General features: G+C 37.1%; 2 protein-coding genes across 4 annotated transcripts; both read right to left on the reverse strand.

Annotated features, from left to right (window-relative positions):
- Positions 1-15,614: 15,614 nt before the first annotated feature.
- LOC148019745 (putative glucose-6-phosphate 1-epimerase) lies at positions 15,615-26,800 on the reverse strand. Of its 2 annotated transcripts, none has more exons than XM_087699889.1 (10): positions 26,284-26,800; positions 25,619-25,678; positions 25,400-25,534; positions 23,832-23,906; positions 23,701-23,745; positions 23,455-23,612; positions 23,187-23,318; positions 18,250-18,352; positions 18,036-18,135; positions 15,615-17,645 (listed from the first exon to the last, which is right to left on the reverse strand). In XM_087699889.1, exons 3-10 carry the CDS (start codon positions 25,475-25,477, stop codon positions 17,434-17,436), a joined length of 903 nt encoding a protein of 300 aa, XP_087556015.1. In that variant the 5' UTR covers positions 25,478-25,534; positions 25,619-25,678; positions 26,284-26,800; the 3' UTR covers positions 15,615-17,433. The 2 variants fall into 2 exon arrangements, with proteins under 2 accessions (XP_087556015.1, XP_087556014.1); XM_087699888.1 differs by having other exon boundaries at positions 15,616-17,645; positions 23,701-23,757; positions 26,284-26,796.
- Positions 18,360-23,176, reverse strand: LOC148019746 (uncharacterized). Of its 2 annotated transcripts, XM_087699890.1 has the most exons (3): positions 19,178-23,176; positions 18,893-19,065; positions 18,360-18,804 (listed from the first exon to the last, which is right to left on the reverse strand). In XM_087699890.1, exons 2-3 carry the CDS (start codon positions 19,050-19,052, stop codon positions 18,485-18,487), a joined length of 480 nt encoding a protein of 159 aa, XP_087556016.1. In that variant the 5' UTR covers positions 19,053-19,065; positions 19,178-23,176; the 3' UTR covers positions 18,360-18,484. The 2 variants fall into 2 exon arrangements, with proteins under 2 accessions (XP_087556016.1, XP_087556018.1); XM_087699892.1 differs by having other exon boundaries at positions 18,360-18,799; positions 18,893-23,176.
- Positions 26,801-27,034: the final 234 nt, after the last annotated feature.

The raw sequence follows: 27,034 nt of genomic DNA on the forward strand, positions 1-27,034 counted from the left end.
ATTTTGGATCTCAAAGGCAATAGCCCATCTTGCCACTCTATCCATAGCTTCAAAAGATGCATTTAATAGATATTGGCTCTAGCTTGCTATGATTTTCCTTTGGTACATGCACATAAGCTTCGCAACCAAATACTCTTGCCCACGATTATACCTTTTTTGGAATACCACCATCTAAAGTAGTATTAGGTTACCTATTTATCAAATGTACAACAGTTTCCATTGCCTCAATCCAAAATTCTTGACTAAAATCACCATTAGATAGCATACTTAGCCTCCTTTCATTTATCATTCTATTTGTATGCTTTGCAACACCATTTTGGGTAGGATAACCAAGTGTAGTGGGCTCCTTTTTATCTCATGCTTTATAAAAATTTTGAAACTCATGACAGACATATTCTCCATCATTATCAATTCAAAGACACTTAAGTCTCTTGCCAAATTGATTTTCTACAAGTCCAAATATCTTTTGAAAACAAAACAAAGTCCACACTTTTCAAGTTGCATTGTTAACAAATGTGTTAAAATAAGATGCTCCCCCATATAGAGTTTATGGGCATAGATCCACATATAGCTCTATACACTAGGTTAAGAGACTCGCTTCTTTTTTTGTTTAACTTTTTCTTATGGGTTGAATGTGCATACCTTTTTTTTAATGCAATGCTCACAAATAAAAATATTTTAAAAATCAAGAGAAGGTACATAGCCCAAATAATATAGTGTTTCCATTTATTTTCTAGACATATATCCCAACATGTGATGCCACAAAGATACATTTGAATGCTCAGTTTACTGCAATTACATGCTTTTTTATAAAATATAAATGAAGGGGATACAAAGTACCACATTTGAATCCTTTAGCAATAACAAATTGCCCCTTGTGGACTTTGCATGACTAACTCTCAAAGAAGTAGAGTAACCCAATTCATCCAACAGACTTGTAGATATCAAGCTCTTAGTAAGCTCATGTACATGGCATACATTTTGAAGACTATCCATTCTAAAAAGTAAACTATAAATCACCTGCACCAACTACATCACATACATAGCTATTACCAAGTTTGACTAATCCATGCCTATAGTTGTCATACATATGTGCAGGGAGAGTAAACATAAATATAGCATTTTACCATCATCATTATACACAGTGACACTACATTGATTTCTTCCATCTTTATCTTTCATTTACCTTCTTTCCTATCATCTTCCTTATCCTCCTCCTTATTATCTCTAACTCTCACTTCCATTTATAGTGATCATTTCTTAACATAATTTGCTTTGTCACAAAGGAAGCATTCAATGTCTTTCTTGGCCTTGGATCTATTGGGTGACCATCCATGCTATCGGCTCTTGCCTTGGTATAATTTTCTACCTTTTTCTTCATGAGTTGCCAATGAATGACTATTTTTGCATTGGTCCATGGATTTCCTATGTATCTCGTTAGTCAATAAACTTCAATACACCATCTAGAACTAAATTATTGATGGCTATTCTAAAGGTGTCCCATGATGCATAGTGCAACAAAAGGTTACATTAACCTCATCTTCAAACTTCAACTTTTGAACTTGCATCTAAGTGAATATAATGTTGAATTCACTAAGGTGGGAGGAAATAGTAGAGCCCTTTATCTACAACTCAAACAATTTTCTCATGAGATACACCTTGTTAAAGGTAGTTTATTTCTCATAAATGTCACATAAGTTCTTCCATAAGTCATGTGTAGTGGTCTCATTCACAATTGTAAAATACACAAATTCTACCAAAGTGCAACTTGATAATGGATTTAGTAATGCATCAAGCTCTGACCAATCATCTTCAAACATGCCTTTTGGTCTTGCATACATGCCTCTTATGGGCCTTAATTACTTTTTTTGAATAAGGATGACTTGGATTTGCTTCTTGCACAAACTAAAGCTAGTACCATCAAACTTCTTAATGTTATACAATTTCTTGTCCACTGTAGATGATGAAGCCATTTGTAAAAAATAGCAACTAACAACAACTATGAAATCAACAAACTACACCACAAAATTGGTAGACTTTCTACAACACATACTTAGTATAACCAAAGTTAAAGAGAATATAAAAAATGTACCACACTCCTTAGCTTTAATGCATATATCATTGTCCAAATGCTGCAAAAATCACTACATATAGCTATGACATGGTATTACAATATGTTTGTTCACACATATATACAAATATAACAATATCCAACTATTCAAAAGTGCATCAAAAGACTAATCTCTGTGAAACCATTGCAATACATCAAGGAACATTCTTATTGTTCATTTACGAGTAAAATATGTATGGACCTTATGTCAATATATGTAGCTTGAGAATTGTGACATCGTATGCATCAAAATATCTACTCTAATAACACTTGCTACATATAATAGCAGCTAAGAGCAAACTCTAGAGCTTTGTAATTTGTAATCTGCAACTGGTGTCAAACAACCTACAACTTGAAATTGCTTGTTTTAATAGTCTTCCAGGTTACCTATCCTCAATAACCTATATGTAGCATCATTAGAATGGACACTTAAGCATTGACCTATTTTGCACTTTCAAAATAACATGTGCAAATTGGCCAAAAAAGACAAAATAGGCAATGCAATACTTATAGGTAAAGAAAAGAGCTTAAAACAACCTCAAATCAAATCTCATCTAAAACAAAGACCATGAAGATCAATGTTGGTAGCACTAGCTAGAGAGCCCCTCTCACTTTGATACCAATTGTTGGAGCTGCAAGTGTTGAAAAACATGGATCTAGAGCATGGCAACTATGGAGGTTGGAACTCAAAGTACAAGCTCATGAAGACATAGACTAGACAAGACCAATTGTCACACAAGTGAATTAGGTTCCAAGATTAAGACTTGGACTCATAAAGACATTCTTGTGTGTAAGGACAATGACACTTACACTTGATTGAAAGGACAATAGCATTACTTGAAAAGTGAACCAAGTACATGTCTTTATAGCTTTCCAACCTCTCCACTCTCCTCACTGTGCTTATGGGATACATCACCTCATCCTACAGCATACATCATTTGTCTATTTCTCAACACACCCCCCCCCCTCAAATGATGAATCTCTACCCTTGCTGGCTTTTGCCCCCCCCCCCCCGCCGCATACAAAGATGGACAAGGAGACTAGCTCTATGGCAGCCTAATCAAGTTAAGGCTTTAAATTATACATTTTTGGTAGGGATTTTACAAAGTCAAATCCAGAAAGATCCACTATGGGAAAAACATACAATAAAAATTCTTCAAAACAATCTGTCAGAGTTGTTGATGGTAGCAGAAGCATCTTCTTCTTCTTTCTCTTCATTCATGAACTGGTTCTGGTGATGATCACTTTGCACTTGTTGGGCTCTTTTCTTGTGGAAACATTCACTGGCTACATGGCCAATCTTACCACAATAATGGCATGTCATCCGACTTCAATTGTCGGTGTTGAATCCTCGACCTCTTCCTTTGGGTCCAGTATCTCCTCTAGTGTATAAGAGGTTTTCCCTTGAGCTAGTCTCTTTTACATCTTTGCTTGTAAATTTGCTTTCTTCATCAAGTAGTGAGTGCTCAATATCTTTGAGTGAGATACTCTGAACATTACTTAGAGTGGACACAAGGTTCTCATATGGATCCTTGTTTACACTTGCAAGCAGTACGACTATTGCTTCATCTTCATCAATATTCTTTTTTAAGAGTTGCAAGCTGTGTTTTTGAACTCTTAAAATTATTAATGTGTATGGACATGGAAGCACTATCCTTTATATCCAACTTATAAAATTGCATGAGCAATTTTACCTTTGAATTCTTTGCTTGAGTACCAAAGATCTTGTCAAGCTCTTCCCAAGCCTTTGTAGCATCTCTGATGCCAGAGATATGATGCATGACATCATCAGATAGTCCCCATGCAATGATGCCTAGAGCTTTGTTGTTCATCTTCTTCCATTCTTTGGTTCTTGGTGGAGCTACTGCAAGTATCCCGATTTCTGCATCTTTCTTATTGTCATCTGTATCTTCCTCCTCATCTTCAAATAGGTCCCACAAATCCTTCCGCATGAGGTGGTACATGGTCTTCTCCTTCCAGGTATGCAAGCCTTCTCCATTGAACTTTGCTATTTTCTCAAGCTCTACCATGTTGAGCAGCTCCAATTAACTGAGAGAATACCAGCAAGGGGGATTTGTGAAGTGTCACAAGGAGGTCAGTGTCAACTGACACTAGTTGCGTATCAATAGATACTATTCTTGAGCTTAGTATTGAATGTCGGTGCTTGATCTTCTTCTTGCTTGTTGATTTGAAGTGTTAATCTTGCTGGGAACTGAGTTCAAACTCAGATAAGAGTGGTAGTGTGTCCCCTAAGTTGAAGAGAATGAGAAATTGAAGAAAAAGTGAGCTTGGACCTTGATGGCAATGGCTTCCTGGATTAGGGTTTTGACCCAGGCCTAGTTTTTTTCAGATATCTAGAGCTAGAGTTGATCATTTTGAATTTTTTTTAAATGAAAATGTAGCTTACTCCATGCTCTACAATACCCCATGAAAATCGTCAGGATCGGGTACGGCAATATGTGCGTAAATCAATGAATCGTCAATAGGCACAATTATGGCAGCGTCATTGAATTTCAACAATGCCAGGCTTGTGAGTGGCCAATGTCAAGCTTAGATGTGATAGGAAGAAGCCCTTGAGTAGAAGAACAATCCTCCAGAAGAAAGCACACTAAAATATTGCCTGATTTGAGAGATATGAGAGCTCAAAGTGAGGTATGTCCTGCATTCCACAAACTGGGGTTATGGCAACTGACAATAGTGACAATTCTGAGGTCTAGATAGCCAAATCTCATGGATTGATATGATACTGGGAAGCTTTGTGAGGTGGGAAACACCTCTCCAGAAGGAAGCGCAGAGAGATTTGGTATGTGGAGTGAGATACAAGAGCTTCAAGATGACAAGGTGCTGTCGGCTATGGCTGACATGGAAGCTCAAGTGAAGGTAGAGTTGAGTGATGAAGTCATGGACTAGAACTGAGCTTACTAGAGTTGAAGAGGGATTGGGAGACGAGAGCTAAACCATGCTCAACTGAGCTCTGATACCATGTTGAAAAACACGGATCTAGAGCATGGCAACTATGGAGATTGGAACTCAAAGTACAAGCTCATGATGACATAGACTAGACAAGACCAATTGTCACACAAGTGAATTAGGTTCCAAGATTGAGACTTGGACTCATAAAGACATTCTTGTGTGTAAGGACAATGACACTGACACTCGATTGAAAGGACAATAGCATTACTTGAAAAGTGAACCAAGTACATGTCTTTATAGCTTTCCAACTTCTCCACTCTCCTCACTGTGCTTATGGGATACATCACCTCATCCTGCAGCATACATCATTTGTCTATTTCTCAACAGCAAGGAGAATGGAGATTGCACACAGGCGCGTGCACACACTATTTTCTAGGCTCCAATAGCTCTCATATGATCAACATCTTCTTGTCTTTTTTATCGAATAATAAAGAATGAGTGTGTGCATATATAGTAAGGGTTAGTAAATAAGATGGGCAGTCGGCCACATTGGCCTTTACCCCAACACACTACATGGAAATTAGATTCTCTTACATGTAAACTGAAAAATTCACATGCTTAGTCAAAACATAATATATAAAACCTACGTAGCCATACATTTTACTTAAAAATCTCATATGTAAGTTATGATGGCCGAGTACTTGCATTGTAATGGATGGGACTTAAGAGAATAGGATTATGGCTACCCACTCATGTAAGTACACGTGTTTAAAATGCAATAAAGTGAATAGAGAGCTTATTCTCATGCCTATAATCAAGTGGGAGCTTCTTATTTCTTATCATCTTCTCCATCTTCCACTACCATAGCTCAGAGAGAAAGGGAGAGATTCTAAGAGAGAGCAAGAGAGAGTGAGGGCATGAGAGATTTTCTCCCTTTTTCCTTCTAGCTTTCTCTTTCATCTCCTCTACCCACTTTTGAGGGTGTGCTAGAGATGGATTTGAGAAGAATAATCATATTGTATATCATGGATCAAATGAGTACTAAGGCTTCTTACTATAGGGATAGACTATAGTGAGGAAAGAGATCATCATGAACAGATCTTCCAACTCTTTCTTCTCAATATTTTGATTTTGTACTTTTATAGGATTGAGAGGTAGACAATCATGAGAGGCAAGAGAGGGAAGTAGAGAAATACATACAAGAGACACATTGTTAGTTATGCCCATTTGGAGCTCTTATATTAACAAGAGCATATTTCTCAATGTCCCATTGTTGAGCCTTGTATGAATATTTTAATTCGATTATCAAGAGCGATAGATTATGAAATGTGGATAACTTTCCCTATGTCCTCATTTGATAGCAGAATAGGGAAACTATGATTGCTTCAAGGGATTGAAAATTTATGTATCCTCCTTTGAGGAAATTTTAACTTCAAGAAACCCATGCACCTAGAGTAGAAAGGCCAAATTTGATGAAAGGAGAGTAGAGTGAAAGAGAAGATTTGCAGGCTTAGGAATATGCAAAAATTAGAAAAAAAAAAAGACCCAAAAACTACAAAAGCTATCCACATATTTCATCAAAATCATATGCTCATATTCTATGGTTAATCTCCTCTCTTATACATGGTATGCAAGTTGGGCATGGTTTAGTAGTTTGCATGCAAAAAAGTTAATAAACTTAGAAAATTCTTAGATAATTGGTTCATTTTCTTACTTTGGACCATCTCCATCTTCGTCATTTTGTGCATTGATTGAAATTATAACTTCCTTATTGAAGTTAAACTATTTACAGATTGTGCCTTGAATTGCAACTTGACCACTCCTACCGAATTCCAATCCATCCCATCTCTCATCCTAGACAACTTGCTATATTAGGCTCCATAAGGATGTTGCCTTCTCTTATATCACCTAAGATGAGTTTCTAACTTCAATTGCCTTGCACACAAGGTTGGCTTAGAGAAATTGCTCATAGGGTAAAGCAGCCTATAGAGTGTCTTGTAATGGTCCCCCATCATATATTTCTCTTTCGAGTGAGCTGCATATTTTCTTTAATAGTTAAACCATATGCATCACATGGCACACAAATAGAACATTTGGGGCATTTTTGTACTTGATAATTGTCAACTTGCAAATGCACAATTGTCATAACAACCAACCAAACTAAATTTTGAAAAAGCATGTAAATTAACTTAAACGTGTTGCACAATACAGAGAAAGAAAGTGTCACAACAAAGAGATAAGAAGACAACAATGCATGAAAGACAAAGCTATCAAGAAAGACATCAAAACAAATGAAGCCAAAGGCCACACCATGTGGGCTAGGGGGGGGAGGTGTGAAAGGGGAGTCCCAATCTAAGTTCCACCCATGTAGGTCAGTCCAATCAAGGGCCATGGGCCACTTGCCATAGGTGCCCAACCTTGTAACTAACTTACAGATGTTGAGCCGAATGCCAAGAAAGCCCAATAGAACAATGATGTATTATTTAAAGTGCATAGTAATGGGAAGATGGCAAAGTCAAATTGTGTGATTTCTCTTCCTTAGTCTTTTAGAATTTCACAATGACAATTAAAAATGTGTGAAAAACATTTATATTACCATATGCCAATAGCGATGTGTGTATCCCTTTTTTGCATATGTGCTTTTTTCACTCTAGGAATACTTACGTATTGTAATCTTCTAGTTTGATGCAACTAGATACACTTTGTATTTTGGTTTGTCAAGTTTTTTCTCCAAGTTGTGCATGTATGCATTGTTGCAACTCTTAAACCCAACAATAAGTACTAAAGCGAGTGGACTACTTTGGCAAAACTATCAATACCCTTTGTTTGATTTCCTCCAATTGGGATGAGATTTGACGAGCATTCATAAGTTATCAAACACTACAAGAATACCTATAGGGCTTAGTGTCATTCAAATTTTGATTTGGATTCGTTTTAGTCTCCATTTGCATTGTTACTAATATATCATATGTTATTTCATCCTCTTATGCAAAAATTTTCACAACGTTCATTTTTGTGGAGGATTCTTACAATCGACTTTCTATTGGTCATATAATGTATGTGGGTTTTCTATATATATTTCCCCTATATAGGCAACTTTTGTATGGAGTGTAATCCATGGCCAGAACTGGCAACAATGATGTGTTGTGCATGTTGCTTGTTGAGTATTCCAATGTGTGCTTATATGATGCATCGAATACTAGTTGGAAAAGGGATTTGGAACATTGTATGCATAATTAAAGTATGTCTTTTTGTTAAGTGTTGCAAAACATACATTGTTGATGATGTAGCCTCTAATTTCACTCTAGTGAATGTTAAAGCACCCACACCACCAATTCATGAATAGGTTCATTGGGATGGTAGAGATGCAAAGGCTTGCAGCTTGATTGCATTATTTGTTAAACATACCATGATCTTACACATTCACTTATGTAAAATAGCCAAAGATGCTTGCGATACACTTGCACGTTTGTATTCAAGGAAAAAATAAGGGTTGTGTTGTTTGCATAAAGTAATTAGGGAGTGAACTTATGGATGAAGATAATTATGGACACTTTTTTAAAAAGATCAAAGATCTCAAGGACTAATTCATTACTACATATGTAATTTTGCTAGACGATTCACTTGTACAAATTGTTCTCAATAGACTTTTCAATTCTTGTCAAAGATTTGCATCTACTTTCCATTTGATGATGAAAGGCAATCCAAATGCTTTATCATATGATGAGTTGTTTCTTTTTTTTTTTAAAGACAAGAAGAACAATCTTGATAAAGCACATCCGATATGTGCATATTCTAGATCAAGTTTTTGTGTCCATCGAGAAAAGTATAGGAAAATCTATTTTTTAAAAGCTAGCAAGCAAAGATATCTAAATGTTATTTAGATAAAGAAAGCTAACAAGGATGAGTATAAAAATAGTAGTAAAACCTATTGTAGGTATTGTAGGGTAAGTAGTCGTGTCACTAAGGACCATCCTAAATTGGATGCAAAAGAGGTCGTGAACAAAGAGGCTAGTATGGCTCTTGCAAATGCCTCTTTTTAAATTTAGAATTTGCAAATGTTGTGCAAGATACAAAGGGGGCATTTAGTATGCAATGCAGTTATGACAACATACCAGCTAGAGCTTTCAATGGAAATGTCAAGAATGGGCAATGTCTAGTAAAGATGACTCCTATGGATTGGTACAAGGAGTGGACCATGACCATTCTTTACATGATTCTTGTAACTCTATTGTGGATTTAGATACATGGTATTTTGCCAGTGGTACCACTAAACATATTGCTTCTCAATGCAGTTTGTTCACTTCTCTTAAGTTTACCCTTAAGGGTAGTATTGTCACATGTGCCAATAACTCGTCTTGTTTTATTAATGGAGGTGACAAAACTATCTTGATAGCTACTAATGATAGTACTTTCAGGCTTACATATGTTTATACATATCATAGATATAGAAGTTGATATAAGTCTCTACACTTGCCATTATTAGCTTGATTATCGAATTTGTGGATGGCATATGCACAATCTATGGACTTGACAAAACTGTGTTGATGACTGTTGCTAATGGCAATACTTTTGCACTTTCAGATCTTTGTATAGACCAAAGATAAAAAACAATTTGATATCAATATTTGCACTTGCCAAGATTGACTTGATTGCCAAATTTGTGAATGATAGATGTATAGGTTATAATGTCTCATATCGTTATACAATTGTTACATCTGGTTCACTATGTGCTAATTACACAAGCTCAATATTTATGATAAATGTGTAAAAAATATAAAGTGCACTATTGTAGATTTCATGCCATTTTAGATGTAGAGCTTTGGCATTCATGTTTTGATCATCTCGATTTTACTAGTTTGCTATGCCTACTAATATCCAATATTGTTACTTCATTGCTCACTCTTGAGGCATCTAAAAAACACATTTTCAAGGGTTGTATATTAGGTCAAATAAAGTGTGCTTCCTTTCCAAAAGATGATTTGTTGCAAACTGTAGCTTGTGCACATGTTTGTGGTGCAATACAAACATTACCTTTTACCAATCATCTTTGCTTTTACAACTTTTATTGATGATTACTACAAGCATGCATGGGTATATCCTTTGAAAGCTAAGTCTAATTTTTTAAAGCTTCAAATAGTTCATATGTATGTTTGGAAATCTATTAGGATATGAAGTGGACACTCTTCATTTTGATTGAGGGGGAAGTATATTTTTAGGAATTTTAATACATTTCCAGTTGAAGGTGCAATAAACCACCAATGTATAATGCTATATATACCACAACAAAATGATGTAGCTAAGAGAGAGAACAAAAATCTCATGGAGATGCATAACATATTATCAAAATTCTAACTTTGCCACAACTCTCTCGCTCGAGGCAGTCTTGTGTGCAACTTATATAGTAAATAGATGTCCCATTAAGGTGTTATAATCTATCACTTTATATGAGGCTTGCCATGGCAAAAAGCCATATGTTGGTCACTTACATGGTCTATGGTATGCATTAATTTCAATGCAACATCACAAAAAGTTGGATGACAAGGGTATGAAACGTATCTTTGTTGGTTATAGTAGTGAAAGCAAAGGTTATAAGTTATATCATCCACAAACTATGCATGTTTTTGTTAGTCACAATGTTGTCTTAATGAAAGATACTATGCAACCTTTATGTTCATATGCCAAAGAGATAGATTTATTTTCACAAGGTATATGGCAATTTGTTACCTCTTTGTAGTGGTTGGCAATCAACTGTAGCATCGAATAAAGTAACTTTTTAGCCTACATAAGTTTTTCATGAATTGACAAATTAGCCTATTTTCATTGCAAATGTGAATTATATACATCTTGATGAGAGGGAAGAGATTGAGCAATCCAAAACTATGCCAAAATAGATGTTCCAAATGTTATGAAATAGGAAGTTAGATACACCTTTATCTAGTTGTGCTTGTTCTAGCTCTTGTAGTGTCTCTTATACATTAAATGGTTATAAGTTGTTTCCAATCTGTGTGATGAGGACGAGTTTCTTTCTTTTGAAGAGGCACAAAGTTTTTAAAATTGGATGACTAGTACATAATATGACTATGGTACACTTAAATTAAAAATATTTGGTTCTTTTGTGACACAAAAATGCCATTGATATGAATTGGGTTCACAAGTTGAAACATAAGCCAAATCATAATGTTAATCACTATAAAAGCTAGTTGATAGTGGTGATTCACTGTAAGGCTAGATTGTCGTAAAGCATTATGCACAGAAGAAGGGGATTGACTTTGATGAAATCTTTGCTACCACTTCTTATCTAACAACAACCAATAGGATTTGTACATTAGCATCTCATAATAGCTAGAATGTATCTTATTTGGACATTAAAACAGTATTTCTAAATGTTGATTTGCATGAGGAAGTATATGTTTTTTAGCATCATGGTTCTATTCAGGAAGGGCCTTAAAAAGAAAGTATATAGATTGAAGAATCTATTGCATGGTTAGAAGCAAGCACCTCAGGGTTGATGAAAAATACATGCATTCTTGATTGCACATGATTTTCAAAATGGTGCAATTGAGAGCATCGCATATGTTAAACATGAAGATGATATGCCTCTCATCATTGTGATTAATATTGATAGCTTAATTAATAGTCGTAATGAGATACATCTTGCTAATTCTAAGGTTGAATTGCTTTAAAATTTTGATGTGTCAAATTTTGGCATATTGTATCATTTTTTGGGCATTTAATTCAAGCATGGTGATGGAGATATTGCATTACACCAAACAAAGTATATTGAGAGATTATTGCAAAGATTTGGTCTTGAGTATTAACAAGCCTATTGCTATTGGTATAAAGAAAAGTTTGAATTTGAGCCTTCAAGATGCCAGAGATTGCTTAGATATCTCTCTTGGTCAATATGCTATTTGATTTGATATCTTTCTCTATCAATAGGTTATTAGATGCTTGATTTATTTGATTTGATATCTTTCTCTATCAATAGGTTATTAGATGCTTGATTTATTTATAAATTATGAGTTTTAACATTTCATTTGCAATCTTGCAGATGAGCAGGTGTATGCATAGCCTAGGCACTAAACATTGTCAAATAGTGAAGCAAAACTTTTGCTATTTGAGTAGTACTTGATATCTTGGGTTGTTTTGTCCCAAGTCTTGGGTTGTTTTGTCCCAAGGGGGAGGAAAGTTTTTATTATTGATAAGTGTGTTGTTTTTGTATTGTCTCCTAATATTTTTGCTTCATAAGTAATTCTCCTTAACTTATTCTTGATAGGTGTGCTATTGTTTTTGTATTTCCTCCTAATCTTTTTGCTTCATAAGGAATGCTCCTTAACTTATTTGTTATCACATATGGACTCACCCACTTGTATTGTTTTAAATTTTCTTTCTATTTGGATAGTACATTAGTACTTTATATCCCAACTCAAATTGTTTATCTAGTCTATTCTCATCATAATATATTTTTTGTCTTGATTGTGCTATTTTTAAATTATTATAAATTGCTAACCTTATTGGTGGTTGTTTTTGTTTTAATTCTAAATACCAATTTGTTGCATCTTTATATTTATTTGGAATTTCTAATAATGGTAAATCTTGAGGAAATATTTGATCTCTACCATACAATGCTTTGAGAACGAGCTTACTTTTGTTAAGGCTTGGATGGAGCATTAATATGCATGTGTTACATAAGGGAGAATATCATTTCATTTTTGTTAAAAGGGGTCCACACACATGGAAATCATTTATTGAACTATTTTATTTTATAGTTCCCTTAGACCATTTGTTTGAGGATAATATGGGGATGTAATGTCTGATTTTTTTACTCCTAAACATTGACATACTATCTTAATTACTTCTAATTTAAAATTTGTCCCTTAGTCAAATAATATTGTTGTTAGGCAAGAATGTTGGATTATCACATCTTCTATAAGAAATTTAGCAATTGAGTTAGATGTAGTATAAGGTAATGGTTTAGGTTCAAACCATCATGTTAGGTATTCAGTGAGTACTATAATATATTAATTTCATTTGTATGTTTCAGGAAGTGGACCAATGATGTCTCATGCTACTAGTTCAAATGGTCTTGTTACCTTTATACATTGGAGTAAACCTAACGGTTTGTCTATTGGTTTTTTGTAGTAGTTTGGCATTTTATACCGTTTTTAAAATATTATGCTATACATTGTCAGAATTTTTTCCCGTAGAACCTTTTCCTTATAAATTCCGAACATTTATGAAAACCTAAATGACCAAATAAAGGATGTTTTTGAAAACATTTAATATATTGATTTCGTAATCCTTTAGGAAGAACTATCTTTGGTTCTTTCAAATTATCTATATAGTGTACTATATTATTTTCAATGTAATAATTCTTTTGAATTGTGTTAACACAAGTGTCATGAATTAGTTATTATATTTCAAGCTATTGTTGTTATAGCCTTGCAATTAGTTGATTATTTGTGATGAGTTCTTCAATTGTTGTGGACAATGCATATTCAATATCTTTTTCTAATCCTTTAAAGCATTTAACTTCAAAATTATCTTCTTGAATTGCAAGGATCCAACAAAGTCATGTCCTAGTGGGTGTGATTTTTTAATTAATACTACTAATGGTTGATGATATGTTTCTATAGTTGGTATCAATTCATGAACATATGGGTGACCAAACAATAGATAGAAGTTCCCTTTCTATTGTTGAAAATTTGGTTTCTATTTTAGTTAGAGAACAACCGATAAAACAAATTGGTCTCCAATTATTAAAGTTGCCTTTTTGTAATGATATCGCTCCTAAACCCACATTTGATGCATTTGTTTTCAAAAGAAATAAACTACTAAAGTCGAGCTAATTCAAGATAATTACTTTAAAAATTCAATCTTGTTCAAAAGTTTTTATATATGCATTTGTCCGTACAAAATTTTCTTTCTTTTTTAATAAGTTATGTAATGGACTAGTGACTTTTGCTAATTTTGGTAAAAAATTATTTGAGAAATTCATCATACCTAAAAATCATTGTAATTACATTTTTAGGTTCAAGAATTGCTTTTATTGCAATTATCTTTCTTAGGTCAATTTTTATTCCTTCCTTAGATATGATGAATCCTAGAAATTTAACTTGGATTTCACACCATCTACATTTTTTTAATTGTAATTTTAAACTATATCGTTCTTATATGGAGGATAAAACTTCATGCATTACTTGCAAATGGACACCCTTCATCTTAGTATGAATCGAAATATTATCTAAATTAGCAATAAGCACATTTTTGACAATAAGTTAAGCAAACTTCTTGTCAACTAAGTATTGAAAACTTGAAATGTTGGACAATCCAAAAGCCATCACCTTAAATTTGTACAATCTCTTAGATGTATGTAATGATGGCTTTATATGATCTTTTTTTATGGGGATTTGCCAATGCCTCCATGCTAAATCCAATGAAGGTTTTTTTTTTAAATATTGACCTAGTTTATCTATTATAGTATCTATTCTTGGCTTTGGGTAAACATCATGTTGTGTTATTTTATTTATTAATCTATAATAATCAACACAAAATTGATATTCACTTTTTCTTTTTTACCAAGTGACGTTCAACTATCCATGGGCTTTTTGACAACTAAATTATCCCACGTCCTAGCATTTGTTAATTTGCTTGTACAATTATCTCATAAATTTTGGTAAATGTCTAAGTTGTGCCATTTTTAAAGGTGCATGGTGTAATGTATTAATGCCATGTTCAATGGAAACAATAGTAGGAGATTCGATGGAGAGTTACTTATGAGTATTTCTTAAGTAGTTAATTATATTTTTTACCCTTTTTTGCAAATGACTATTTGGTAGCAATGAATAGGCATAGCATTTATCGACATCTCAAATTGTATTGATTTACCTCCTAGAAGGATGACCTTATATCAAAAATCAACACTTGTATGTTATCAAGCCAATCACATTCAAATGTAAAGAAAAAAAATTCTTGGATTTGTATAACATTCATAAAAATAAATAGTTCCACTTATGTCACTTATGTTGTTGCTACTACATTACAGTCATAAAGATGCCACTCATCACCATTTAAGTTTGTAATTTAAAGTGCTTTTTTAATTGCCAAATTCAATGGTTTCACACTCTCTCTCTATAGATGAGTAAGCACTCATGTATCAATTAGTGTTGTTGATTTGCTTCCATTATTGTGCAAATAAGCCATCTTGTCGAAGCTAAGGAGGCTTGTAAGTTAAAGTGGTATGCCTCAATTATCCATTTGCCTAATCATTTCCCAACGCCACTCTAAGCTTTGCAAGTATATTTAGTTCAATTTGTAAGGCTTGAAGCTCATTAATTCTCGCTTTGATTTTCTACAATATTTTACTACATGACCAAACATGTTTTAATAATAGCATCAAGGCCACCCTTGAATATTTCTTTGCAAAAGTTTTTTAAAATATTGAACATTTTGAATATCAGAGCAACAAAGCAAAGAACTCAATTGAGCGAGATAACGACAAAAAGAAAGAAACAAATCAATCAAAGACTTGTAAAATTCTCATTGACTTAAGCAAGACAAATGACAAGAATCAACTTTGCCATCTTCCCATTACTATGCTCTTTAAATAGTACATCATTCGTCTATTGGGCTTTCTCAACATTCAACTCAATCTCTCTGAGTCAGTTACAAGGTTGGCCAACCATGACTATGTGACCCATGACCCTTGATTAGACCAACCTATGTGGGCAGACCTTAGTCTAGGACTCCCCTTTCACATAATGAATAAATCATCAATAATTTCCATTTGCATAATCACGAGCACATTTAACTAAGGATCCAAAGTAAACAAGCATATACATTAACATATAGAGCTATATGTATATGAGAGAGAGAGAGTGTGTGTGTGTGTGTGTGTGTTTTGAGAGGGGGGGGGGGGGGGGGGGTGCGGCTCAATTTCTAAAGTAAATGTATCAACCAAAAGGTCTAGCCCTACATCTCAAGGAGAGAGAATAGTAAGGTGAATTTAATATTGGTTAAATGTGTTAACATCCCTACAAGATACACCACTTATTAACACATCCCTACGGAATATGCCACTTAGCTATGCAATTCACTGATTGCTACATAATGCTCCTGCATAATAATAACCACACTTAACCAATGGTTCAAAGCAAACCTACATATACACATTAACACAAAGAGAGCAACGTGTGTAAAGGTGAGAGAGAGAGAGAGAGAGAGAGAGAGTGTGTGTGTGTGTGTGTGTGTGTGTGTGTGTGTGAGAGAGAGAGAGAGAGAGTGAGTGTGTGTGTGTGTGACTGACTCAATTGCTAAAATAAATGCATGTCGACCGAGAGAGAGAGAGTGAGTGAGTGTGTGTGTGTGTGTGACTGACTCAATTGCTAAAATAAATGCATAAATAAATGCATGTTGACCGAGAGAGAGAGACAGAGAGAGTGTGTGTGTGTGTGTGTGGCTCAATTGCTAAAATAAATGCATGTCGACCGAGAGAGAGAGAGTGAGTGAGTGTGTGTGTGTGTGACTGACTCAATTGCTAAAATAAATGCATAAATAAATGCATGTTGACCGAGAGAGAGAGACAGAGAGAGTGTGTGTGTGTGTGTGTGGCTCAATTGCTAAAATAAATGCATGTCGACCAAAAGGTCTAGCCCTACATTCCAAGGAGAGAAGAATGGAAAGTGAGTTAAACCTTGGCCAATATGTTATCATCCCTGCGGGATATACAACTCGGGCTATGTAGTTCACTTATCACTACGTAAGGAGGGCCCACTAAATTATGCATAAATTTTGCCGACCACTTTAACCAACCTACACTCTTGCAGTCTTCACCCACATTACGCCATTTTTGGTGCTAATCAACTTGGCAACTACCTTATTTTACGACTGCACTGGCTATGTGAAAGAGACATATATATATGCCAATAGCCAAGCATATTCGAGAAGAGGATCATACCAATGCATTGATTTCAGATCAGCTTTCAAAAGCTTGCTCTGGGTGAAATACTGTTCACAACATTCCATACCTCGCGCTTGCACAATGATCTGAAGAGTTCACCCCGAGTGAACTTCCATTTGTAACCGCCTCCCACTTCCAAGCACAGCTGCACAGCACAACTAATATATGTACTTTGCAGCCCATTACTGCAGTCTGAGATGCCCATTTGACTGTGTAAATCCATCCCGCTGTCTCAATTGACAGGAAGCTCCCAAATCATTTTCCCTGTTGAATGGGCACAAAAAACAATGCCACTCACAGGAACAATGCTGGAGTAATGGAAAGTAAGAGTAGGGGTTATGCTACAATGGTATAATGCCAAACTGCAAATCCTTGAGCAGGACGCCAACCGGACAGCTCATCAAAGAAGCCACATCAAGCACTTAATTTACTCACTCGAGGCTAGGGATTATCCATGAAGAACCTTGTATGGGTCCAGCTGTCCTGAACAGTAACTAGAAGAAACAGCTGATATTTCTTGCCGACCCTTCCATTCTTCTCCCGGCTTCAGGGTGATAGGTTTTTCAACTGCTGCTGCCTCAACACAAACCATACCTTTATAATCCTCATCACCAAGATCGGGTATCATTCTGGATTTCTTATCCCAGGGATTCCAGACCACTGAAATAAATATGAGGTGTTAAAGAACCCATACACACACGAATGGTGAGCATATGCATAATACAATACACAATCATGTATACACATGCATCATAGACAGTGCATGCACATGTATGTACAGACACACATATATCACATAGCATGCAGGCCTTGAAGTGTCATCCGTATATATGTGCATCTTGACTATCTATATGTACAAACACCACCATGCAAGTGCAGACAGAAACGAACAGTGGAAATTTCATTTGGGTCTGCGCTCCCCCCCCCCCCTCTCTCTCTCTCTCTCTTTCGGCTTTTCTGGTGAAACTAATGTTACTAGTTAAGTCCAGACACATGCATCCATGCACACATGTCCATGCTCACAAATTCTGAAGCCATTAAATCAAGTACCTGCATCTGGAAGCCCTTCTTTTCTCAACACGAATGTTCTTTTCTTCTCATGGTCTATAATGGCAATTTTCGTGGGTGTGCTTAGATAAATCCGATCCACCTATAAACACAGTTAAAGTAAACAATCATAAGAGGTAGCATGGGCAAATCAAGAAAACATTTAGTACATTTCAGTGGACAGATAATACGTGCACAGGCCAGGATATACATTTACCTCTCCATCAAATGTGATTGCATCCCCTTGCTCAGTAAACCTTTGCCTGTTTTGCAGATTGTCAAAGTAGTCTAGTGTTTCCAATCCTTCCACTCGTACCTCACTACACCAAAACAGTACTAAGGATTCAGCTAGATTAATGTTATTAAGACTCACAATACCACACCTTCATCACAACTGTGCCATGTTGAGCTGAATTACAATTAGCTTTAATTAAACAGCCCCAAACTCTGAGTTAATTAATAAATTTTAACCATTCTTTTAAAGCAGCTGATGAGGGAGCAACCACCGCTTCAGCATCCTTTGAAGATTTCTCCTTCTTCTCCTTGTCACGGCAATCCTTCTTCCAGTGACTTGTTTTGCCACAAATGTGACAAGTAGACTTTTTGTCTTTGTCCTTCTTAGATTTGTCTTCCTTCTTTTGGTCGCTCCCCTTCTTTTGAGAGGATTGACCAACCAAAGCTTCAAATTTCGAAGCATTGGTTCCTTTTAACTGCTCCTCTTGGTCAAAGACCATAGGAACTAACTCTTCCCACCGAAGAGCCTTAGACTGCCCTAAAGCAATCAAGACAAAATAAAAACCACTAAAACAAAGCAGTAACTTTGAAAGAAGAGTTATCGCCATGTCTTCAGAAGTGATCACCTTCCCTGCGTTTTGAACATGCATCTGAAGCTGCCTTAGCTTGTTGATATGCTCCCACATGGATGATGACTTGTTGACACTCATAGTCCTCATTTGCACTTCCAAAGAAACTCACTTCATGACAATCATTCGATTGTACATCTGATCCAACTCCAACCATATCTCCCTAGCCACTATCAAATGCTCTATATGAGAGAGAACAACTGTAGTACATGAGAGAAATAAAAACGAGCGAATGCAAGCATTGAGTTTGTCCCAATGTGCCTGAGCCTTTACCAACTCTACCTTCTCACTAGAAGAGAGTCCGGACTCGTCTCGCGAAGGACAATTGATAGCCTCCGTAACAAGCTCCGGCAAATCATAGGACTCCAATATGGCAAGCATCATGACCTGCTAGATGCGGTAGTTCTCACCTTCGAGCTTTTGATTTGGAGGAAGAGTAGGTAGGATGGGCAATTTCCAATCCATGATCACCTGAAACTTTGTCTCAACCTCAGAATTCATCTTCACCAACAATGCCTGCACAAAACACAAAAAGCAACCCTCTCTAACTATGAAAATACAGTCTGCTAGGGCTGAGATTCACTCGTTCCATTCCTTTTTCACCTGCCGGAGGCAATGAAAAGGTAAAATCTGCACTTGGCCTTGAGGCAATGAAAAGGTAAAATTTGCACTTGAAGGCCAAAAACACAATCTTCTTCCTTCTCTAACAGCAAAAACAGCAATAGCTTCAGCAAAGCTTCTCCTTTCTCACACGCCCATGCTCGCCTCAGCCTTGTTCTGATGCATAGCCCACCTGCTCCCACTTGAACGCTGAAAACAGTCTTGTGTCGCGCTAAAAACTCCTCTTCAGATAGGTTCAGTCCTTCAATACTCTAATACCATATGTCAAAGTGAAGCTTTTTCACCCACCAGAGGCAATGAAAAGGTAAAATCTGTACTTAAAGGCCAAAAACACAGCCTTTTTCCTTCTCTAATAGCAAAAACAGCAACAGCTTCGACAAATCTTCTCCTTTCTCACACACCCACGCTCATCTCAGCCTTGTTTTGATGCGGAGCCCACCTACTCGCACTTGAATGCTGAAAATGCAGCCTTGTGTTGTGCTGAAAACTCCTCTTCAAATAGGTTCAATCCTTCAATGCTCTAATACCATGTCAGAGTGAAGCAATGCGGAAGCAAATGACCATGACAAAGAGTGAAGATAGAGAGAAAGAGACAATGAAACGCAAAAAACCTGCAACAAAGAGCGCCGTATAAGGATGCAGAATTATACACGGGGCAGAGAGAATATCTGCGTATGTCTCCACCTCGAGGATCTCAATCTCCGTCAGCCCCAAGAGCAATCTCTGTAGTCTGCAGGCTGAAATCTGTGAGACAAATTGCCAAGATTGCTGGAAACACAACCTATTTATAGGTTGAAAATAATGCCCAGTTTGCAGCCGACTAATGAAGTCCAATTGCTGCCACGTGGCAACCTGCCAATCCAAGGAATGACTCTAACAATGTCTTCAATATGGCTCCACAATTTGGCTAAAAGCCTCATAAAAATCTTCAAAAAGTGGTGCATCGTTTGAAAGAGGCAGGCTACAGCACAGTGTGGTGAGTTGTGACTCGTCTAAATACAATGCATGTAGTGCCAAAAAAACTTGTCATCCACCCACATCCTATAGAGGCCTACAAATGAAAGGCGCCTCTACTCCCAAGATCCTAGGCTCCCTTATCATTTTCTTGAACAATGACAACTCCATGCCTTGACCATAATCATATTAAGGCTAAAACTGGGGCAATCACCTGCTCACAATCAATGCCGCCCATCAATTAGCTCCACAATACTCGCTCTCTCAAACTTGGCCTTGTCTTGGTCTTCTATCAAAATGCTACCCTTCCTTTGCTTCTCCCTCTTTCCATTAAATGGTGGGCTAAGAAGCTGTTGTACAATATACGTGATTTATGCTTCTAGATAGCAAGAGAGAGAACTCTTTTCTCCAAAATAAAGAGAGTGACTAATTATACTAGTCAAGCATAATCAAGAAATCCAATGGCTCAACAATGCTGCCCTTCCTTTGCTCCTCCCACTTTCCATTAAATGGTGGGCTATAAACATACTATACAATATACATGATCTATGCTTCTAGATAGCAAGAGAGAGCTCTTTTCTCCAAAATAAAAAGAGTGACTAATTATACTAGTCAAACATAATCAAGAAATCCAATGGCTCGACTATTGAGCCAACAAAATTAAGACTAGCATTAAATATTAATCTACATGCACTAATGCTTAATTATTGCTCCTCAATTCAGCTCCATAGCTTTGTTTATTATTAAAAGGATTTTGCACAGCAAGAAAAACCCACCAAAATCTCCTATGAAAGGTGTGTTGTTGCAAGCATCCCTACTTTCTCTCTCGCTCCCACCTATTTTTTTCCCAGCTCTATATGCATGAAACCAGTGCTGCTGCTCTACCCTATTTAGTGCATCCTAGAAGCTTCTGTCTCTCAGATTCACTGCTGTCATTGGTGACCTGTTACCCACCTGCACGTGCATCCAAAGGCACCAATCTTCAGTGACTGCTGCATCTTCTACTGCTGCTCCTGTTGCAGCCTGCGAGTTACCTTATGGAGCAGTTGTCTACCTCCTAGAGTTTCTTTCAATCAGCAAACAGTTCTAATTATTGCTACTGTTGCCCATGCAGACTTTCGAAAGCCATATACAGCCAGCAGACAATTGCATTTTTGCTGCTACAAGTCCTTCCATCAGCACACGGCTCCCACTTTTGCTGCTGCTGCCCCTCGAGACATTTCCAGCCAACTGATATTTGCAATTTTGCTACAAGTCCTTCCATCAGGAGACAATTTCATTTTTTCTCCTGCTGCTCTTGGAGATCATCCTCATCATCACCAACAGCTATAGAGGATTGCATTTTGCCACCTTTGCTGCTGTCCACCTTCATCCAATTTCCTCAACATCTCCTTACTGGAGGATTATGCTTCACCCCCTCCACAATACAAATTCCTTCACAAGTGCTGGCACTTGATCAGTCAGATCAATGATCTTGGGTCAATCTGCCAATGCATAATCCATGACTCATCCCTTGGCCCTATTCCCAAAGTCAGGGCAAAGGGCCTCCATTGTACCATCATTAGATTTGATTCACCATTCATTCATTCTGCATTTCCGACTTCATTCATTATCGTTATTTTCCAACAGCCATACCACTTGTAGTCTACACTATAAACCTTACCATTTATTTGCATCTGGTATCAAAGCAATCATAGGATTTCCTTGTGCCTTCTTTACATGGTATCAAAGTAAAGGTGCACCAAGAGCTAAAGATTCTCAATCTCCTTTTCAAACTCAATTTGTAATACTTCATTACTTGCATTATGGTTGAGGCCTCCAAAACTCCTCAACTTGCTTTTCCAAGCCTATTTATGCTGATCCAACATTACTTAAATCATTATCAAGGCCCCCTAGACTACCTAGCTTGCTTTCCCACACCTACTTGTGCACAACCTGAATGTTACCCTAGGGTTGAATATGTTTTAGAAGTATCCACTTTGTCTTGCATGTACCTCTATTGTTATCTCATTTGCCTTCACAACCACAAGACCCTATTGTGAGCCACAAGGTTGACTCGTTACTTAGTTCACCTTACTAAGTTGCATACCGTTTGCAATCACCATTGTCTTCTCTACCTCCCCTTCCCATAAAAAAGACCCTATGTACTACTATACAAACATCTTTCTCATGGAACTATATTGATCAAATATGTCTCAAGGTGGAACATCCACTACTAGAGAAGACAAGTACTTGCTTCCTTGTGGAAGCATACTCTAATCATATAAATAACACGAATTAATGCACTCTAAGTATATCTCAAGATGAGACATCCACTACTAGATAACACAAGTACATGCTTTCCTATGGAAATACTTTAATCAAATAAACGACTATGATACACTCAAGCATTTCTCAAGGTGAGACATCCACTACTGAAAAACACGTGCAAGCGCACACACACATGCACACATTTCCATTCCATTAATGCACTCAAGTATGTCTCTAGGTGAGACATCCATTCCCTTAGAGCCAGGTCTCACCCGCTTTCCCGAAGATTTACAACATACACATGCATGCATACATTGCTACTTGTATGATATACATGTAGATCATTAAAGATTAATACATGTGCTTAATGCGTCAAAGGGAAATCCAATCTAAGATATACGACTGACTGTATGCATACCACCACGACAGATTACATTATTGGCATTAGGAGTGAAAAAGTAAATACCTTATGTCTGACACTGAAAAATAGGTATGCAGAGCAAAAGTAAAGGAAAATGGCTTGTTGTCTGTGTTTCTGATTCTCGTAGTGAGGGTGAGGTTAGAAACTCCCAAGGCTACTCGCAGTCTGAGCTCAAACCTGTTAAAAAGACCCTTCATGAGTAACAAAACAATAACTTTGTACTTCATTACAAAGCTTCAAAACTGTGGATGCTAGACCTGTGGAAGTTCAATGATGTCAAACAAGATTTACAGGAATAAAGTATGCAACTTACACATGATTCCAAATCCTTAAGTCATCTTCCGATGGTTTTAATATCAAATCTACATAAGTTTTGATGCCATTGACTGGAGGTGGTGGCGGATTGGGATCAATTCTCCAAAGCCTATTCCTCGCTAGACCATGCTGATCTAAAGTGCCAAGATTGCTGAACTGCAAATGTACCACACTGGACACTGTTACTTTCTCAATGCTCTTACAGAAGCAGAAGCCAAGCACTAAAATTGACAATTCAACCAACCTGAGGAAAGCATATCGGAATTCCCCCTCTGATAGCTTTAGGTGGCTTAAAAATGGCCTGGAAAAGTCACAACTATTGAGTCCACTCTCAAGACAATGTTCCAAGATCATAACTGGAGAGTTTGACAGTACCTTGCTACTCATAAAGAGGAGTTCCTCTCCTCGGTTGTTTTTCCATGAAGTCACATGTCCACCATACAAATGTATCTGCCAAAAACAGTTAAAACATTACCCAATGAAAGACATGCCATACAGTAGCCTGAAGAGAGATGGATCTGGTATTACAGTAGGAAAAGAGTGTGAAAATTGTGGTCATGTAACAGAACCCCAAAACTCTTTCAAACTGCTATAAGCTTCACACACATAAATATGCAAGTTGTTCGATTGTTAAAACTGAATTTTGAGCATACAGCTTCCTACAAATACAGGTGATTGTATCTCCAACCACAGATCTTGCAAATAAAGTTCCTAGAAGTACAGATTCTGCAAAATTTAAGATTAAAGATGCATATAGCACCATCAAATAGTATCACAACCCCATGCTTGCATAACAAAATAGCATCTGCCAGATGTTCAGTAAACCTACGGTCACATTTTTCTAACTGATTTTGTATTGAACGGCATGATCCAACGATGTACTAGTAAATATATGGTGTGTCAGCATATGGAACTGAGAGTCTCACACAGGTTAAATTTCAATGAGCATCTTAGAACAAAGCGCACAACTCCAAAAGGTCAAACAACACATTTTTAAATTGACAATCTAATTGTGTACGGTACTGCAGAAAATTTTCAGTCGAACACAAAACAATCTGATGTCAATTCACTTAAAAGTAGTGCTACATTTTGAGAAGATTAGATTGCAAACAATAAAACAGAAATATGCATGCCCTGTAAAGAGAGAGAAAGAGATTGCAACAGAAACAACCTGTAGAGGATCCAAATGAAAATAAGAAACAATTTCCTGAATTCATGTTAGTTGAAATTTGAATCCAAGAAAATGAAAAACAACTCCAGAGGAATAGTCTGAGGACATTCAAATCTGTAAAGTCTTTTTGTCTAAAGTACTAAAATAAAAGGATCGATACTATCAAACTCACAAGAAAGCATTTTGACATTCAAAGTCCTTGAAATAATTACTTCAAAACACAATCTCTGTGAAAGCAGAGCTATGATTGCAATGCATATATTTCCCAATCACCCAGTATGCAGGCACTTTTTACATGTGAACTGCACCCCATGAAGACCAACATAAGCAGAAAATAGAAAGCCAATCCTAATTTAGCAATTCACATCTTGTGAATTTTCAAATACATTCAACGTGATGAGGTCTCAATGCACATACTCTGATATCAACTTAGTAAGGTCTCAATGCACACACTCTGACATCAACTCGGTGAGGTCTCGATGCAAGCATTTCAACTGACATAACTTAAGATAAAGCGTCCAAACCACATGACTAAACGCTAACCATTTTTGACATTGACTAATGAACAGATACCCTTAGGATCTTGTAAAGTCTAACATAGCATTCATACTAAGAGATTTCAAGAGAAGTGAAAATCCAATCACTAAGACAAAAAAAAATCTATCTCTGAGCATCAAAACCATGGTTTTTCAAGCTTAAGCACACTTGCATTTCAACTTTCAGTGTTGACAATTGTACACATTTACATAACCAACACTCAATGTATATTTACCTCTGCCGATGCACCTTGTGGCTCTCTAAGTATTATCTTATCCATACCAAAGGCATCTTGTATTAAATCAACTGGCATTGTTCTCCAACTTGTCTTGCCCAGACCAAGCAAAAAGTTGCACGGAATTCTCAAGACCTGGGAAGAAAAGCACATTGGACTTTGTATAGAGAAAAAGGTACATGCAGATCAAAAAGCTGCAAATGACAAAAACATACTTACCAGAAAACGTGCCTTTTCCTTGTTCAGACCAAGCAAAAAGTTGAACGGAATTCTCAAGACCTGGTAGGAATGCACGTTGAATTTTGTGAAGTGAAAAATGTAGATACAGAACAAAAAGCTGCACATGACAAGGCTAATACTTACAAAATGAGGTCTCAATCAAAATAGTACGCAAACAAGTAAACTTTTGGACAAGGTAAACCATCAAAGAAGTAGGTATCAAAGTGCTAGCTAAGTAGCATAAATAATGGCTGTCCAACTGTAGACCTACGATACACACTGGTTCACATTACATGCATAACTCATATAACAAGGAGAGGAAGTCGGGGTACATGCAAGCTGCAGAAATCTCACACACAGAATTCAAGCAGTATATATGAGACGCACAGCTGAAAAGCATAACGAGAGATACCACACAAATGTATTAGGAACCGGCCGAGATGACACGCAAGCTGCCAGTGAACCATATCTAGAAGACAACGTGACACAGAAGAAGCAGGTAATGTCACAATACGAAGACATAAACCAGCGAAAAGCACCTGATGATTTTAACAAAATTAAGACATCCTCGCTGATATGTGTGGCTTATAACTCCCCGCCATAACATTGAAAAGGGGATTCCATCTATATAGCTCCGTGCTTGATAGGGCAAACCGTGAGCTTACCTCAAACTGTTCCAAGTTGAAAGGGATGACAAAGGGCCGAGAGCTTCAGAAGCACAGCTTTTGCACCGTCCTTCCGTTCTCTGTAGTCGCCTTCTTCGTCCTCTCTTTAAATTCGGAGAGCGTCCAAAGCAAGAGCCCGGCAAGTTTCTCTCGTCCTTCTGCACCTTCACTCTCTGCCGTTCTTATTCCCTCTCTCAGACACGTGGAGCACATCAAAAGCAGCAGCTTCAGTGGTCCTTCACCTGCTGCTTCTTCTGATTTCTCCCTTTTCTGTTTTCCTGCTATCTTCGACACGTGCTGGCTTCTCGGCTCTTCTTCCTTGTCGTTGCTGCGACGTCTCTGCTGGTGAACTGTTATCACATTGGAAGCACAGACAAAGACAGTAAAAGCGGGGAAGGAGAAGGAACGGGGAAGCCGAGAGGACGATGAAGGTGAGGAAGGGGGAAGTGAATGATGAGGATGATGATGATGATGGTTATGGTGATGATGGTGCTGGACTGGTGCTGGAGATGCGCAGGAGTAGGCTTAGCTGTGTTGCAAGAGTCCTACCTGCCCTAGTCTACCGTGCCGGTCTGTGTCCTAAGCAAAAAGCCGAGCAGGAGTCCACGTGTACGCCCAGGGCGAAACCACCGAGCCTGCCTACGTGTACGCCCAGGGCTAAACCACCGAACCTGAGTACGTGTCCACCTTTTACTAGTCCCCCGCTCTACGGTCGCCCAAACACCCATTTGGACGCGTCTGTAGAAATGAC

This window comes from Lygodium microphyllum, chromosome 19 (assembly GCF_053477565.2).
Source record: "Lygodium microphyllum isolate KBCC chromosome 19, Lygodium_microphyllum_v1.1.10, whole genome shotgun sequence".
Classification (NCBI taxonomy): Eukaryota; Viridiplantae; Streptophyta; class Polypodiopsida; order Schizaeales; family Lygodiaceae; genus Lygodium; species Lygodium microphyllum.